Source organism: Humulus lupulus, chromosome 4, assembly GCF_963169125.1.
Source record: "Humulus lupulus chromosome 4, drHumLupu1.1, whole genome shotgun sequence".
Classification (NCBI taxonomy): Eukaryota; Viridiplantae; Streptophyta; class Magnoliopsida; order Rosales; family Cannabaceae; genus Humulus; species Humulus lupulus.
In genome coordinates this window covers 190,748,493-190,761,734 of record NC_084796.1, presented here as the reverse complement: position 1 = coordinate 190,761,734, position 13,242 = coordinate 190,748,493, and the positions used below count along the sequence as shown (strand labels likewise).

The 13,242-nt window shown below is 32.9% G+C and overlaps 2 protein-coding genes across 2 annotated transcripts; both read left to right on the top strand.

Annotated features, from left to right (window-relative positions):
* Nucleotides 1-242: 242 nt before the first annotated feature.
* Nucleotides 243-11,294, top strand: LOC133832753 (importin subunit alpha-4-like). Its single transcript, XM_062263060.1, has 16 exons — nt 243-267; nt 456-586; nt 5,113-5,355; nt 5,504-5,701; nt 5,797-5,820; nt 6,599-6,695; nt 6,780-6,871; nt 6,980-7,111; nt 7,404-7,589; nt 7,732-7,895; nt 8,153-8,231; nt 8,670-8,798; nt 9,376-9,503; nt 9,738-10,115; nt 10,937-11,067; nt 11,157-11,294. The coding sequence occupies exons 1-15, from the start codon at nt 243-245 to the stop codon at nt 10,980-10,982; spliced, it is 2,052 nt and encodes a 683-aa protein (XP_062119044.1). The 3' UTR covers nt 10,983-11,067; nt 11,157-11,294.
* LOC133831070 (uncharacterized) lies at nt 11,161-12,832 on the top strand. Its single transcript, XM_062261239.1, has 3 exons — nt 11,161-11,402; nt 12,174-12,229; nt 12,610-12,832. The coding sequence occupies exons 1-3, from the start codon at nt 11,196-11,198 to the stop codon at nt 12,737-12,739; spliced, it is 393 nt and encodes a 130-aa protein (XP_062117223.1). The 5' UTR covers nt 11,161-11,195; the 3' UTR covers nt 12,740-12,832.
* Nucleotides 12,833-13,242: the final 410 nt, after the last annotated feature.

The window sequence follows — 13,242 nt, the reverse complement described above, 5'->3', positions numbered from 1 at the left end:
CAACAATATGTATTATCAAATATTTACTTTTGGGAGTGAAAGTAATGGTATCGTACCTTAAAAAAATGTAAGCAGAGGAGAATAGAACTTGAGATAGTTGGCGAGATGTCGTGAGGCAAAGATAGAACTCCGGAAGCTCGTATAGACGTCGTGAGGCAAAGATAGATGAGATGAGACGAGAGTGAGAAAGGATATGTGTGTGAGAGAGAGTGAATGTGAGAAAGAGAGGCAGAGAGGTGGCAATGGATGCTGAGAGAAATTGTTTTGGTATCTTAGGTTTAGGGATTAAATTTTGGCTGAGACAAATCAGACCCAAAAAAAATTTCATTTTGCGCCTAGAGGTATATTTCATATGGCACAAAAAGTTTTTTTCCGTGTTTTTTTTAATCATCTATTAATAACACTTTTAAATATGTGTAATTTTTTAATGTAATGTATACTAAAAGTTGTTGTAGTGACGCCATCAGAGCGAGTGTCTGGCCAGGGCTTGCATTGTGTGCAGGACAGTGGGACACCTCAAGAAGGATTTCCCAATAGTGAAGAAGGGGAAAGCAGGGAAGGTGGAAATCTTGACTCCCGCTCGAGTGTTCACCTTGACACAAGCAGAGGTCGAGGCTTGTCCCTCGGTGGTGACAGTTCAGCTTTCTAGTGCTAGCTCTCATTTTACTGTATTGATTGAATCTGGTGCTACACATGCATTTGTTTCTAGTAAGGTGAATGATAGATTGTGTAGACCTAGTGAGTACCGTACTGCGGGGTTTGGCACTACACCAAATACCCCTTTCCATAACACATGAATATAATAGTATTGAAAAAGTATTATAATACATCAAATAATAAAATAACACGTGGGAAAAAAAAATGGGCAGTACCAAAATTGGCGGTACCAAAATTTTGGAGCCAAATTATCTTCTACTTTTTACTTTTTTATTTGCCTCTATTTTTTTATTTCCAAAGCTTTAAATCCTGCTTGATTCTAAACCCAGACGTGATGCATGTTCCCTCGTCTGCAAGCGGTGGCTAGCCCTAGAGAGCCTCAGCCGCACCACGCTCCGGGTCGGCGCTGCCGGCAGTCCTGACCTCTTCGTCAAGCTTCTTGCCCGTCGATTCTTCAATGTTCGTAATGTTCACATTGATGAGCGCTTGAATATTACGCTCCTCGTTTAGTTCGTAAGATATTTTATTTACCCCAAACTAATTGACCTTCAGTTTCTGCCCGATTCTAGATTGTGATTCACCCGTTTCCTCCTCGTATAATTTTTTTTTCTCTAATTCTGGGTCATATGATTGGATTGAATTAGGGCGGATGTGGTACCAATCGAGCTAGGCTTGTTCTTGTTTATCGATATATAAAGAACGCCCTAAACTAATACTTATAAAACATTCACATAACATAGTTTATAAAAGAATAACACTCATTATCAAAGTCTCAGTGGGGACTTGCTTAAAACAATGCAAGTTGGCGCCATTAGTTTTAAAGGAAAACATAAATTTTTATGAAAAGTTCAAAAGAAACAATAATTAAATAACTGAGTCCCACTCATAATTAGGAAAGTCACTTAAAACAAAACATAATTTAAATGGCGTTCTAAGATGATCGTTTTTCCGTCCATAGGATTACCCCACGCCATACACTCCACGATGATAGAACTCCTCACATCACCACGCGTGCCATAAAGAAATCCTATTTGCTACTTGGAAGGAAAGTAAGGGGGGTGAGCTGAAAGCCCAGTAAGGAAGTACAAACAATAAGCAAGTAAGGATACAACAAATACAAACACTAACGTTCAACTAAAACATCATGGCATATTATAACATTTTCGTAACATATCATCATAGCATATCATAATGTAATCGTAACATATCATCATATCACATTCATACAGCATACATGATGAGCATGGCCCGCTAGTTGTCCATGTCACCCTAATCATATTCATACAGCATACATGATGAGCATGGCTCGCTAGTTGTCCATGTCACCTTATGAGGTAAACAAGAGTCTCTGGTCCTTGAATAACATCGGCGTGTCCGCCCTAGGAGTTACGTCTTTATCTATAGTAACTCGTTGGATGTATCTAACATCCATAAACATATCATATTCAACATATCATCACATTATGGCATTCATAATTCATAACAATTCATTCATACAACAGTCTTACCATTCATAGCATAAAATCATAGAATCTATCTAACTTCCTTACCTCAGGTCCAAGCTAAGAAATTTTCACAATCTTTCAACGAGCCTATATCATAATCATAACAACATTTCTTAGGTTCATAAAATTACTATTTTGCCCTCCCATACAACTCATGTGTGCATGGGCCATGGACACATAATAACAGTTACACATAACATGCAATTATTCTTAACTACACATAAAGTCATAAAAGAATAATGCTCATTTTACCTATTTTACATGCATGATCTTTTTATAAAATCCACATAGTTGAATAATAAACATAATTTTGGACGTAAAAGTGGATTTGCATGTAACATGCATACGTGGGAACATTGCGTAATTGCGACGTTTTTAAAACGATAATTCTACATTTCTTACTTTTATTGTTTTAAAATTAATAGACATATAACATGCTTTATTTTTCTTAAAATTTCTAAGTTGATTAAATTTCTCAAAACATTATTCTATTTTATAAAATAATTTGATTTAGCTTAAAAATAAAATATGTGACAATTTCATTTATTAATCTCAAATTACAAAGAATTAACCAAAAACTTGGAATTAATTAAAATACCTATTTTTAATATGTTTCTTTAGAAAAAAAAACAAATTTTAACATTGGTTAATTGTGTTACATAAATGGTGTGAGAAAAATATATTTTTAAGTGTGGGAAAAATATAGTTTTATTTAAATTATTTAAGACTTAGTTTTATGTAACATAAATCGATATGTGGCAATTAAATAATCATTTTTAAACTTTTTAAACCAAACTTTCAGCCACTATTTAAATTTCTTTAAAAATCACAATAAATAGAATCTAAATATTTTTCTCAATCAAAATAAAGGAAAAATCATAACTTATCAAAATATGCATTCATACCATTTAAAAATACCATTTTTCAATATTACCATAACTTAGGATAATAATTTTGTTCCAAAAACTCATCAAATTTATTTTAGTGAAACACACTTCACATTTTCTTACAAAAATTCCAGCAACTATTTTTATCTTTAAAAATCACCATATTTAATATAAAAACCTCATATTTTTCTAAAAATTCAATAAAAATTCTGTAGGTAATTATTTACACACAATATAATTTCAAAGCATAATTAAACTTCACATTAAATTTCTTAAAACATCAAAACATTTGCAAACTTTATTTGAGCACTCAAAACATTAATCTCATCATGAACAACATCATTTTTGTACAAAAATCAGCAAGTACATTAAATCATAAAATTTATTCCTTTCATTATATTCACAAAATTCATGCTCAATTATGCACAATATTTCAACACAAACCCTAGCATGCTTCTAACCTCTTTATCCATTTTAATCACATCATGAGTATACAATAATTCATCATTCACCTTAGAACTTATTCACAAGTCATGAACAACAACCACCATTGATCTTGTGTTACATATATTCTCAATACATTATTACCATGCAATTATTCCAAAAATCACAACCATCATAACTTCATACAAGATCTTTCCACAACCTATCATGTTTCTAAAATTTTCATTGACATAAAACATAATAAAAATAACCATCATGCTTTTGAATATCTCTTTAGGCCGAAACACATCCAAAAACAAATAACCTATTCTTTTCATGTATTTCAAATATTCATCATCACTACACATATCCTTATTACACAACCATAAAGATCAAACCCAACAACACAAACCCATGCATAAAATTATAAGAAAACACTCCATCAAGACAACATATTATCCTATTAATACAAATCACTTTCAGCCATAAACTCTCCAAAACATCAATCGTCAAATACCCATAACCCAAAAGATGAGGGAAGAATTTCAATACCTCTCTTGATTGTAAGATCAAGAACAAAACTAGGACCACCTCCTTGCTCAAACCCTAGAGGTTTTTCTTTTGAAAATTCAAGATGGAGAAGAAGTGGAACAACAAGTCAAAAAAAAAACAACTCAATCAACATACTAAAAATTTAGAAGAAAGAAAAACATAAGCAAAATCAAGACCATACCCTAAGATTGATCCTTTCTCCTTCTCCTTCTTCTTCTTCTTCCTTTCTTTCTTCCTCTCCTTCTCTCTCTATCACGCCACACTCTCTCTCTCTCTATCTCTCTCTCTAGGTCACGATAGCCACAAGAATTCCCTCCTCTTCCTTTCCTTTCCCCTTTATTTCCATTCTCTCATAATGACCAAATAAAAGAAAAAAAGGTAAGTTTCCTTTCTTCATTTTATTTTCTTTTAATTCCTTTTATTTTTCTTTTATTATAAAAGATTGGAGTCAAATGGTGGTTTCCCAAAATGTCTATCCTCATCCAATTTAACTTTATTTACCTTAGAAAAATAATGGAAAAAATATCACTCCATTTCCCACTACACCACACGCCCACTTACTTGCCATTTCCTTTATTTTTATTTATTTTTTCTATCATCTAAATAAAATCAATCAATTATATATAATATATGGTAATTTAAAATGTGTAGAAAATTCACACATGTGCACCCTATTACCATATATTAGCACACACTAAAACACTAGGGTGCATCACTATCTACCATGCACCTTAGTGCATTCAACCCAAACTCACATAATTACCCCAATTGTCACACTTATAATGTAACACTAATAGTAAAATAAACATGTTACACAATTATTCACTTATTAAATTAATTAACCAAACAAACAATTAACAAATTTAAATTCAAAAGATTATACCAAACAATTCTAACAATTAAATAAAATAATAAACAATCAAATAAGAAAAACAACAACTAAATAAAATAGACAACATTTAAATAAAACAATTCATCACACTTAACATTTAAATAAAATAAATTACAAAATTTAAATAATAAAAAAAAAATTGGTGCATTACACGATATGACCCAGTTTATTGTTTATTATTTGATTATGGGGACAGGGAAGAAGGCGCGGGAATAACAATAATGTGGTTTCGTCTCTTCAACTATATGCTACTGAGAAAAATGGGCCTGAAGATGTTGGATTTGAGTCATGTAGTTTATCTGATGCTGGGTTGATTGCCCTTGGTGAAGGCTTTCCGAAACATGAGAAGCTGAGCTTAATCTGGTGCTCTAACGTCTCAAGTTCTGGCTTAATTGCACTCACCAAGAAGTGCTCATTTTTAACAGCTTTAGATTTACAGGTGATTTTTTAGTCTACTGTACTTGAAATTTGAAGTGTTTTAAGTGGGTCTTATCTGTTTCTGTTAAAATAAATGAAAATATATTCATCGTTTACCTCATTTTTCCCAAGTTTTTGTGACATATCATTTTGGTATGGTTTTCTTTAAGGGTTGCTATGTTGGAGATCATGGTCTAGCTGCAGTTGGACAGTCTTGTAAGCAGCTTGGGGATTTAAATTTGCGATTTTGCGAGGCCTTAACAAATGCGGGTTTAGTAGAATTAGCTCTTGGTTGTGGGAATTCATTGAAAGCTCCTGGTATTGCTGCTTGTGCTAAGATAACTGATGTCTCACTGGAAGCAGTGGGCGTACATTGCAAGTCTCTTGAGACCCTTTCTTTAGATTTTGAGTTCATACTAGTTTTGCTGTATTGTTTGCTCTTGGCATGGAGAAAGGCAGTTAGAATGCAGCCTTTTTGGAGAAGAGGGTACGTTCCCCATTTCGAGAATTTCGATTCATATTTGCATTTGAATAAATGGTTTTTGATTATTTTTCAAATCCCGATGTTGATTGATTTTAGTTTCCATTTTCCACTTTTCTCCGTCCCAATTAGGTATTTTTCAAATCCGAAATGGAAGTACGAACCTTGGATTGTTGTTATTTTTAAAACAAATCGTTCAGTATGATTGATAGGAGAAGGGTTTCTGTTTTCCTTTATTGATTTGAAACTTGAATTCAATTTCCAAATGCCATTGAAATGGGAACGCCGATTTTGTGGGGTTGTCTTTTTCTGCGTTAGTATATGGGTTTAGCTCTTGATTGTTTGGGAAAAAGGGATGGAGAGTGAAACTGAAGGTTCAATAGCTGTTTTTTTTTTTTTCCTGTTGCATTTGAAAAGACAAGTTTGAAATTCATGGTTTCATTATTGTAATATAATATATTTTTGTTTTTGGAGAGGCTAAATGTCTAGCTCAAGTTAGTGTCAAGCTAAAAGCTTGAAACTACTTTTTGAAATGAGGTTTTGAGATGATAGATAAGACTAATAATTTGGAGATATGGTTTGTCGACCATTGCCAAGGTTTATTTCCAAGTATTCGTTAAGCATTCGTGTTTTGTTTGAGTGAGAAATAAATGATGTGGCAAACAATTGATTAAAAACATCCATTTATGAGATGTTTTCAGAGAGTTGACTTTTATCATTTTCTCTTGTTGCTTTTTGATTGGATCGTTATGTTCAATGTTTTTAATCAGTGTTTTCTGAGCAGTTGGAAAGTATTCCTGCGATGGTTCAAGGAGTATGGTCTGATGATTCTGCTTTACAATTAGAGGCAACTACTCAGTTTAGAAAGCTATTATCAATTGGTAGGGGAGCTGGTCATAATCTCTATGCTTGAACTATTAGGAGTATATCCATTTAGTTCTTACTTTGGTTTGTATTTTATGCAGAGCGCAGCCCTCCAATTGATGAAGTTATTAAGCCAGGTGTGGTGCCTCAGTTTGTTGAGTTTCTTGGAAGGAATGAAGTTCCTCAATTGCAAGTAGGAGCACCTTGTTGTTTTTGCTTAATTTTAATATTTTCTGTTTCAGTCAGATTAATTTTTAAAGGAGATAGATGGATGCTTGGCCTAACACTATTATAATTGCAGTTTGAGGCTGCATGGGCTTTGACCAATGTTGCATCTAGAACATCAGAGCATACACGGGCTGTTATCAATCATGGTGTTGTCCCCATGTTTGTGCAACTTCTTAGTTCTGGCAGTGACGATGTCAGAGAGCAGGTAGCTTTCTATTCACTTTACCTATTGTGAGTTGCAACAAATATTTCTCAACTGTTTTAACTATTTATGAATTATGTTTTTTCTGATATTGTCAAACTTAATTGATCACTTACATTTTCTGGCAATAATCTTCTTGGGCTAATTTATTTGTAAATTTTTTAATGATAACTCTTGTTTGTTATATTCTAAAGGTTTCCTGTTGCTTAATTATTCTGCCCTTTTTGTGTTAACTTTCAATTTTTCTGTGTACTACAATTCTGATCTTCTATACACACATTCTCGTCATGAACAGGCTGTATGGGCTTTAGGTAATGTTTTTGGTGACTCACCAAGTTGTAGGGATCTTGTTCTTAGTCACGGGGCTCTTGTTCCTTTGTTAGCTCAATTAAATGAGCACTCGAAGCTATCCATGCTAAGGAATGCTACGTGGACTTTATCTAACTTCTGCCGTGGCAAGCCTCCTACACCATTTGATCAGGTGGTTGCACTTCTCTATTTTTAATTTTAATTTTTTTATCATTTAGAGATGTCTGGTAGTATCATTTCTGTGCACTATGCGGTTGAATGCTTACCATGGTAATGTATTTATCGTTAATAATGCTTATCTTGGTGCCTCTCAGGTTAAGCCTGCATTACCAGTTCTTCGGCAGCTTATTTTCCTGAATGATGAAGAAGTTTTGACGGATGCCTGCTGGGCTCTTTCTTATCTCTCAGATGGCCCCAACGACAAAATACAGGCTGTGATTGAATCAGGTGTCTGTCCACGGCTTGTGGAACTTCTGATGTAAGTTCTTCTTACTTGTAAACTTTATAACCATATGTTTTCATGAAATAATTCTTAACCATATGTTTCTTTTTTGACAAAGTGGGGTTTACAAAAAATAATAATAAAAAAAGTAATTATGAGAACATATATTAGTATGTTATTTGTCTGTATATGCTTGTTGTTTCTATTTGTGCTAGTTTTAGGCATTGTTATTGGCCTAGGTTTCTCGTTTCTCTATCTAACATCGTTTCTTTTCATAATAATTTATTTTAAAGGCATCCATCGCTTACAGTTCTTGTACCTTCTCTTCGGGCTGTGGGTAATATTGTCACTGGTGATGATTCTCAGACTCAGGTATTAACCACACATAAGCCATGCACTGTCCAGTTTCTTTCTGTAGTCTGCTCTGCTGGGTAATTGTTTTATTGTTGTTTAATAAACTTGTGGTCAATTTGTTTCCTAGATGATGTGTTGACTTTTCTGTTCTTTTGGCATTATTTATAAACTTATATTTAAGTTCCTTAAAAGTTTACCTAATGCAAGTTATTATGGAAATAGTACCTTTTTGGTGCTAATTTTGGTAAAGTTAATGCCACAAATCAGTTATCTTTTTACCGGTGATTTGATTACATTGTTATAATCTTTAGATTGTGTAAAGTAATTACATTTAAAATAGTATATATTAAACTTCCAGGGTCTTAGCTCCTTGCTTTTTTGGTAATTATCAATCGAATGATTTCTGCTTCCCTGCTTAAACATATCAATAGAATAACCTGCTTTGTAATTTTCCAGTTTGTAATTGACAATCAAATGCTCCCTTGCCTCTTTCAACTCCTTACACAAAACCATAAAAAGAGCATAAAGAATGAAGCTTGTTGGACGATCTCAAATATTACTGCTGGTAATAAAGCTCAAATACAGGTATTAAATTCTATCTCGAAGTTTTACTTATATTTTTGTCAAACTTAAGTTTGTTTAAGAATGATGAGAGATAATGAATCCAAACTTTAATCATCTAGTTTCCAATGTATCTTTTGTTGGTCAATTAACCTTGATTCCAAACTGATGAATCTTATTGTAATGGCACAACTTCTAGATGGGGAAGTTTAGGTATTAAAGTCACATAACCTACCAAGCTCACTAAGGAAAAAGAGAGAAGCTTCTGACATTGAATCATTGATGGAAAAAAAAAAGATTTGCCAGGCTTCATTATTTTTTGTTTTACTCTGTTTTTACGTACAGGGTTGTTTATATATATATACACACTTTTCTCTTCAAGAGATCCATATTTTTGTTCCATTACCATTCTTCTGGGTAGTATTGCAATTTATATAAACTTAGTGTTTTCTTTTTCTTTCCCGTCCCTTTAACACATGGGTGGTGGGTTTTGGCACCTTGGGAGAGTCCAAGCTGTCAATTATGGTGACTATTTTGGCCTAATTTAACTCCCAGTACGATGATCGGCTTGTAATTTTTTCTGTTAAATTCGGTTTTGCAGGCTGTAATTGAGGCCAATATCATTCACCCGCTTGTACATCTTCTCCAACATTCAGAGTTCGATATAAAAAAGGAGGCTGCATGGGCCATCTCTAATGCCACTTTTGGTGGATCTCATGAACAAATCCAGTATATACTTGTGCTTCCTTTCTTGTTTACACCTGCACTTCTGTTACAACCAAAAAAAAAAGAGAAAATATATAAAATTTGAGTTGACTCGTGTAATTTAATATATATATATATAGATATAAGAACTTCTGGTCCTGATGCACTTCTGTTGTAGAAAGATTCATCTAATATATAGCTATTATAGTTGTAATGCATTTGGCATGACATTTAACTAACATGGACATTGCCTTGCAGATTTCTTATTAGCCAAGGTTGTATCGGCCCACTCTGTGATCTCCTAAACTGTCCAGACACAAGGATTGTAACTGTATGCCTTGAGGGTCTGGAGAACATTCTAAAGGTGGGTGAGGCAGACAAAGAAATGGGACTAAATGGTGGAGTCAATATATATGGTCAGGCAATTGATGAATGTGAAGGATTGGATAAAATCGAGAATCTTCAGAACCACGACAACCATGAGATTTATGAGAAGGCTGTGAAGATCTTGGAGAGATATTGGGCAGAAGAAGAAGATGAGGAGCAAAACATCCAAGATAACGGGGATGGAACTCAACAAGGTTTTCCTTTTGGAGCAAACCAGCCTACCCTACCCCCTGGTGGCTTCAAATTTTGGTAAAAATAGTAAAGCTGCTCTCTACCCTGCTTTTGATCAGGATTTCTTTTTAAAATATATATATATTTATTGCTCTCTTTTCTGGGATGAATTACTCATTTGAATTTGTCATGTCATTGTCGGGGGCTAGATTTTTAGCATGGCACATAGGCTCGTCTATGGAATTTTTTATATTGATGTTTTTAAACTTCAGTTTTGCAATCTTGTTTCTAAATTAAATAGTAACCCTTTTGCCTTATATGTGAAGAAAGTTGGCAACTGTGTATCTTTTTCAAATGGTCCTATAATCCATTCAATTTGGCTGTTCTGTTTGTTCCATTATAAATCTGCTAGGTAAGTTGTTCTATTTATAATTATCATCTTGATACTAAGTTGAAATTTACTGATTCTCTTAACCCCGAATGAGAGTAGTGAAGACAATATAGATTGGCTTCTATGGTAGCTAATGTACCAACTGAATTACCAAAATTTTGAACTTCTTGGAATAAAAGAATTGTCACATTAGCTGTCACTTAAGTGGCATATCAAGTCATACAATGTAGAGAAGTGAGCTAGTTTGATTTGATTTCAAGTTTAATGGGTTCGATTTAATCCTCCCATCATTATAATAAATCATGTTGTTGTGGATTTCATTTATAATCAATCATGTTGTTGTGGATTTCGTTTATAATCAATCATGTTGTTGTATATGATTTTGCGTTTATACCTCAGATATTAGTGTAAAAGAACATATATTCACTTTATGCAGCAATCTTAGAGATGATGTGGTTGGGCAACTCATTGTCTAATATATTTTTCAATTTGATTGATTGACAAGTAGTTCAAACAGAGAGACACTGCTCCGAGCTTGCAAAAGTTGGTGTTGAATTGGAACCTTGGGAAAAACAACTTATTGAGCACAAGGGAAAACTTGAAGTTGCATCTACCGAGAATAAGCTTTTGAGTGAAAAGGTGAGGTTAATAATTTATATTACGACTTTCAACATCAGTATATTGACACACTAATAGATAACCATTTGCCTTATAATTTATACTACCAGGAAGTTGCTCATGCAGCTTTTGAAGATGTGGAAAAGCAGATGGAAGACATATTGGGAACTATTGAAACAAAATCTGAGAGCATCACAAAAATTCAAAGTGATCTTGAAAGGAGCAAACTCGAAGCATTGGAAGCTCATAAAGTGGAACAAGTTTGTGTTTTAATGATGTACAGGGAGGGGCTGGGCAGGGACGGTGGCTGGGCGCGAGGCTGGCTAGTGGGGTTCTCAACTTCACGGCGGCAGCAGGTATATCTTTCTGTGGTGTTGAACTTTAGTTCGGTGATGTTATGGTCTTAGATTTTCTTGATAGCTCTCTTATTTTATTGTTCATCTGACAATTCCCTAGCTCTTTCTTGATAGCTCTCTTATCTTATTGAACTAAAATAGATAAGTATTTATCTTAGTTTTCCATTTTCTTCTTTTGAAGTTTTCAATGTATCATTTAAGAAAAGACTGTAAGTTTGTTGTTGTGGTGGCAAGAACTTTTACTCTGTTCTGGGATAGTGTGTTTTTTTTCAACTATAATAATATTAATAATTGAGTTATTATTATTTAACAATTGAAATTGCAGAAAACCTGGCTAGGTTTGAATATGCAGGGATTTGACTATAATGTAAAGAAATATTGATGAATCTCACAGCCAAGTAAAGAAATTTGTATGGATTCTCAGTTTTGCAGAATTTAACATTCATGTTATTTCTAAATACTATGAGTTAACTATATGCATGTGGTTTTCAAATACTTTTGCACATGTAGTTAGTTAGCTCTAACTGTAATATAGGTTCATCTATAGTTAGTAGATTAGTGTAGTTAGTTTCCTGTTAATCACTTCTTGGTTTCCAGCTCCTTTTTCCCTCTCTTTGTATCTTTGTACTATTCAGCTATAAATAATAAAGTCCCATATCTCTGGTACATTTACAGAGATCATTTTATCCAATTCATTTTTTATTAAGTACTCTTATGTGTGTGTGATGGCAGCGATCACACAGTGGATATATTGACAGAATTTATTTTTAGTTTTATTGCAGAAATTGGGCTAAACCTTATATTAAAGATGCTAAAGAAGTTTCCAGGTGCATTTTTATTTTATTGTTTTTCTTTATGACATTGTTGTATAAGAAGTCAAAGTGTGATTCTATTTTTATTCTTTAATTTTTTTTGGGATATATTGACAGAATTTAGAGTTCTAGAATCAATTCTTACTCACGTACTTTTTGATCATTGAGAATGATATATTTGTTATCTTGATACATTTCACAAGCCTTGTTTTAAGTTGCATGTTTTGTTGCTTCAGTCGTTGTTTTGCATGGTAGTACATCTTGTTATACCCTGCTGTTTCATCAAGTTTTGGAGTTATTACAAATATAATTTAAACTTTATATGCTTACAGGTGGAAACTAGCTTAAGTCTTATGTTCTTAATAATAAAAGGACTTTTTTTTTACAATGTGCAGGTATATTGAGATGATTTCTTTGGATCATTTCTTGACAACATTTGTAGTTGAGGCCTTTAGAATGGAAGAATGTATTTCACTAATTTTTGTATACATTTCTTGTTTTGTATTTAGTGATAAAGGAATCTGAATTTGGCATAAATTATGTTGTAATATGATTTCTTAAGCCTAGACTAGTAGACTAAATATTGTAATTACATTTGAGTAATTAATAAAAATCTATTTATGTTACCTTATTTGGCTTCAACTTTCATATTTGTTTTCCTAGTTATGTGTAAGTAAAAAAAGATTATGTTTCTCTAAGCTAATATAACACATGTGTTATACTAAAGTGTAGTATAACACAAATAATGTGTTATAATAAAGTGTAGTATAACACAAAAAATGTGTTATACTAAAGTATAGTATAACATAAAAACTGTGTTATACTAAAGTGTAGTATAACACAAAAAAAATGTTATACTAAAGTGTAGTATAACACAAATTTATAAGTATTGAAATGTGTTATATAATCGACTATAACATAATTAAACACTTATCTATTTATTAAAATAACACAGAAATTGTTTTATCGTTGGCAGTATAATAACGCATCTATATAACAATGATAAAGTGTTATGTAAAGTACCCTGA

What these genes read in the sequence shown, in the direction of transcription:
- LOC133832753 (XM_062263060.1), top strand. Translation starts at nt 243, where the DNA reads ATGGATGCTGAGAGAAATTGTTTTG. An exon ending in ATCTTGACTCCCGCTCGAGT is followed by an intron (nt 587 to 5,112) that starts GTTCACCTTGAC and finishes TTATGGGGACAG; the next exon opens with GGAAGAAGGCGCGGGAATAA. An exon ending in TAGAAAGCTATTATCAATTG is followed by an intron (nt 6,696 to 6,779) that starts GTAGGGGAGCTG and finishes TATTTTATGCAG; the next exon opens with AGCGCAGCCCTCCAATTGAT.
- LOC133831070 (XM_062261239.1), top strand. Translation starts at nt 11,196, where the DNA reads ATGGAAGACATATTGGGAACTATTGAAACAAAATCTGAGAGCATCACA. An exon ending in CAACTTCACGGCGGCAGCAG is followed by an intron (nt 11,403 to 12,173) that starts GTATATCTTTCT and finishes ATTTATTTTTAG; the next exon opens with TTTTATTGCAGAAATTGGGC. An exon ending in GATGCTAAAGAAGTTTCCAG is followed by an intron (nt 12,230 to 12,609) that starts GTGCATTTTTAT and finishes TACAATGTGCAG; the next exon opens with GTATATTGAGATGATTTCTT.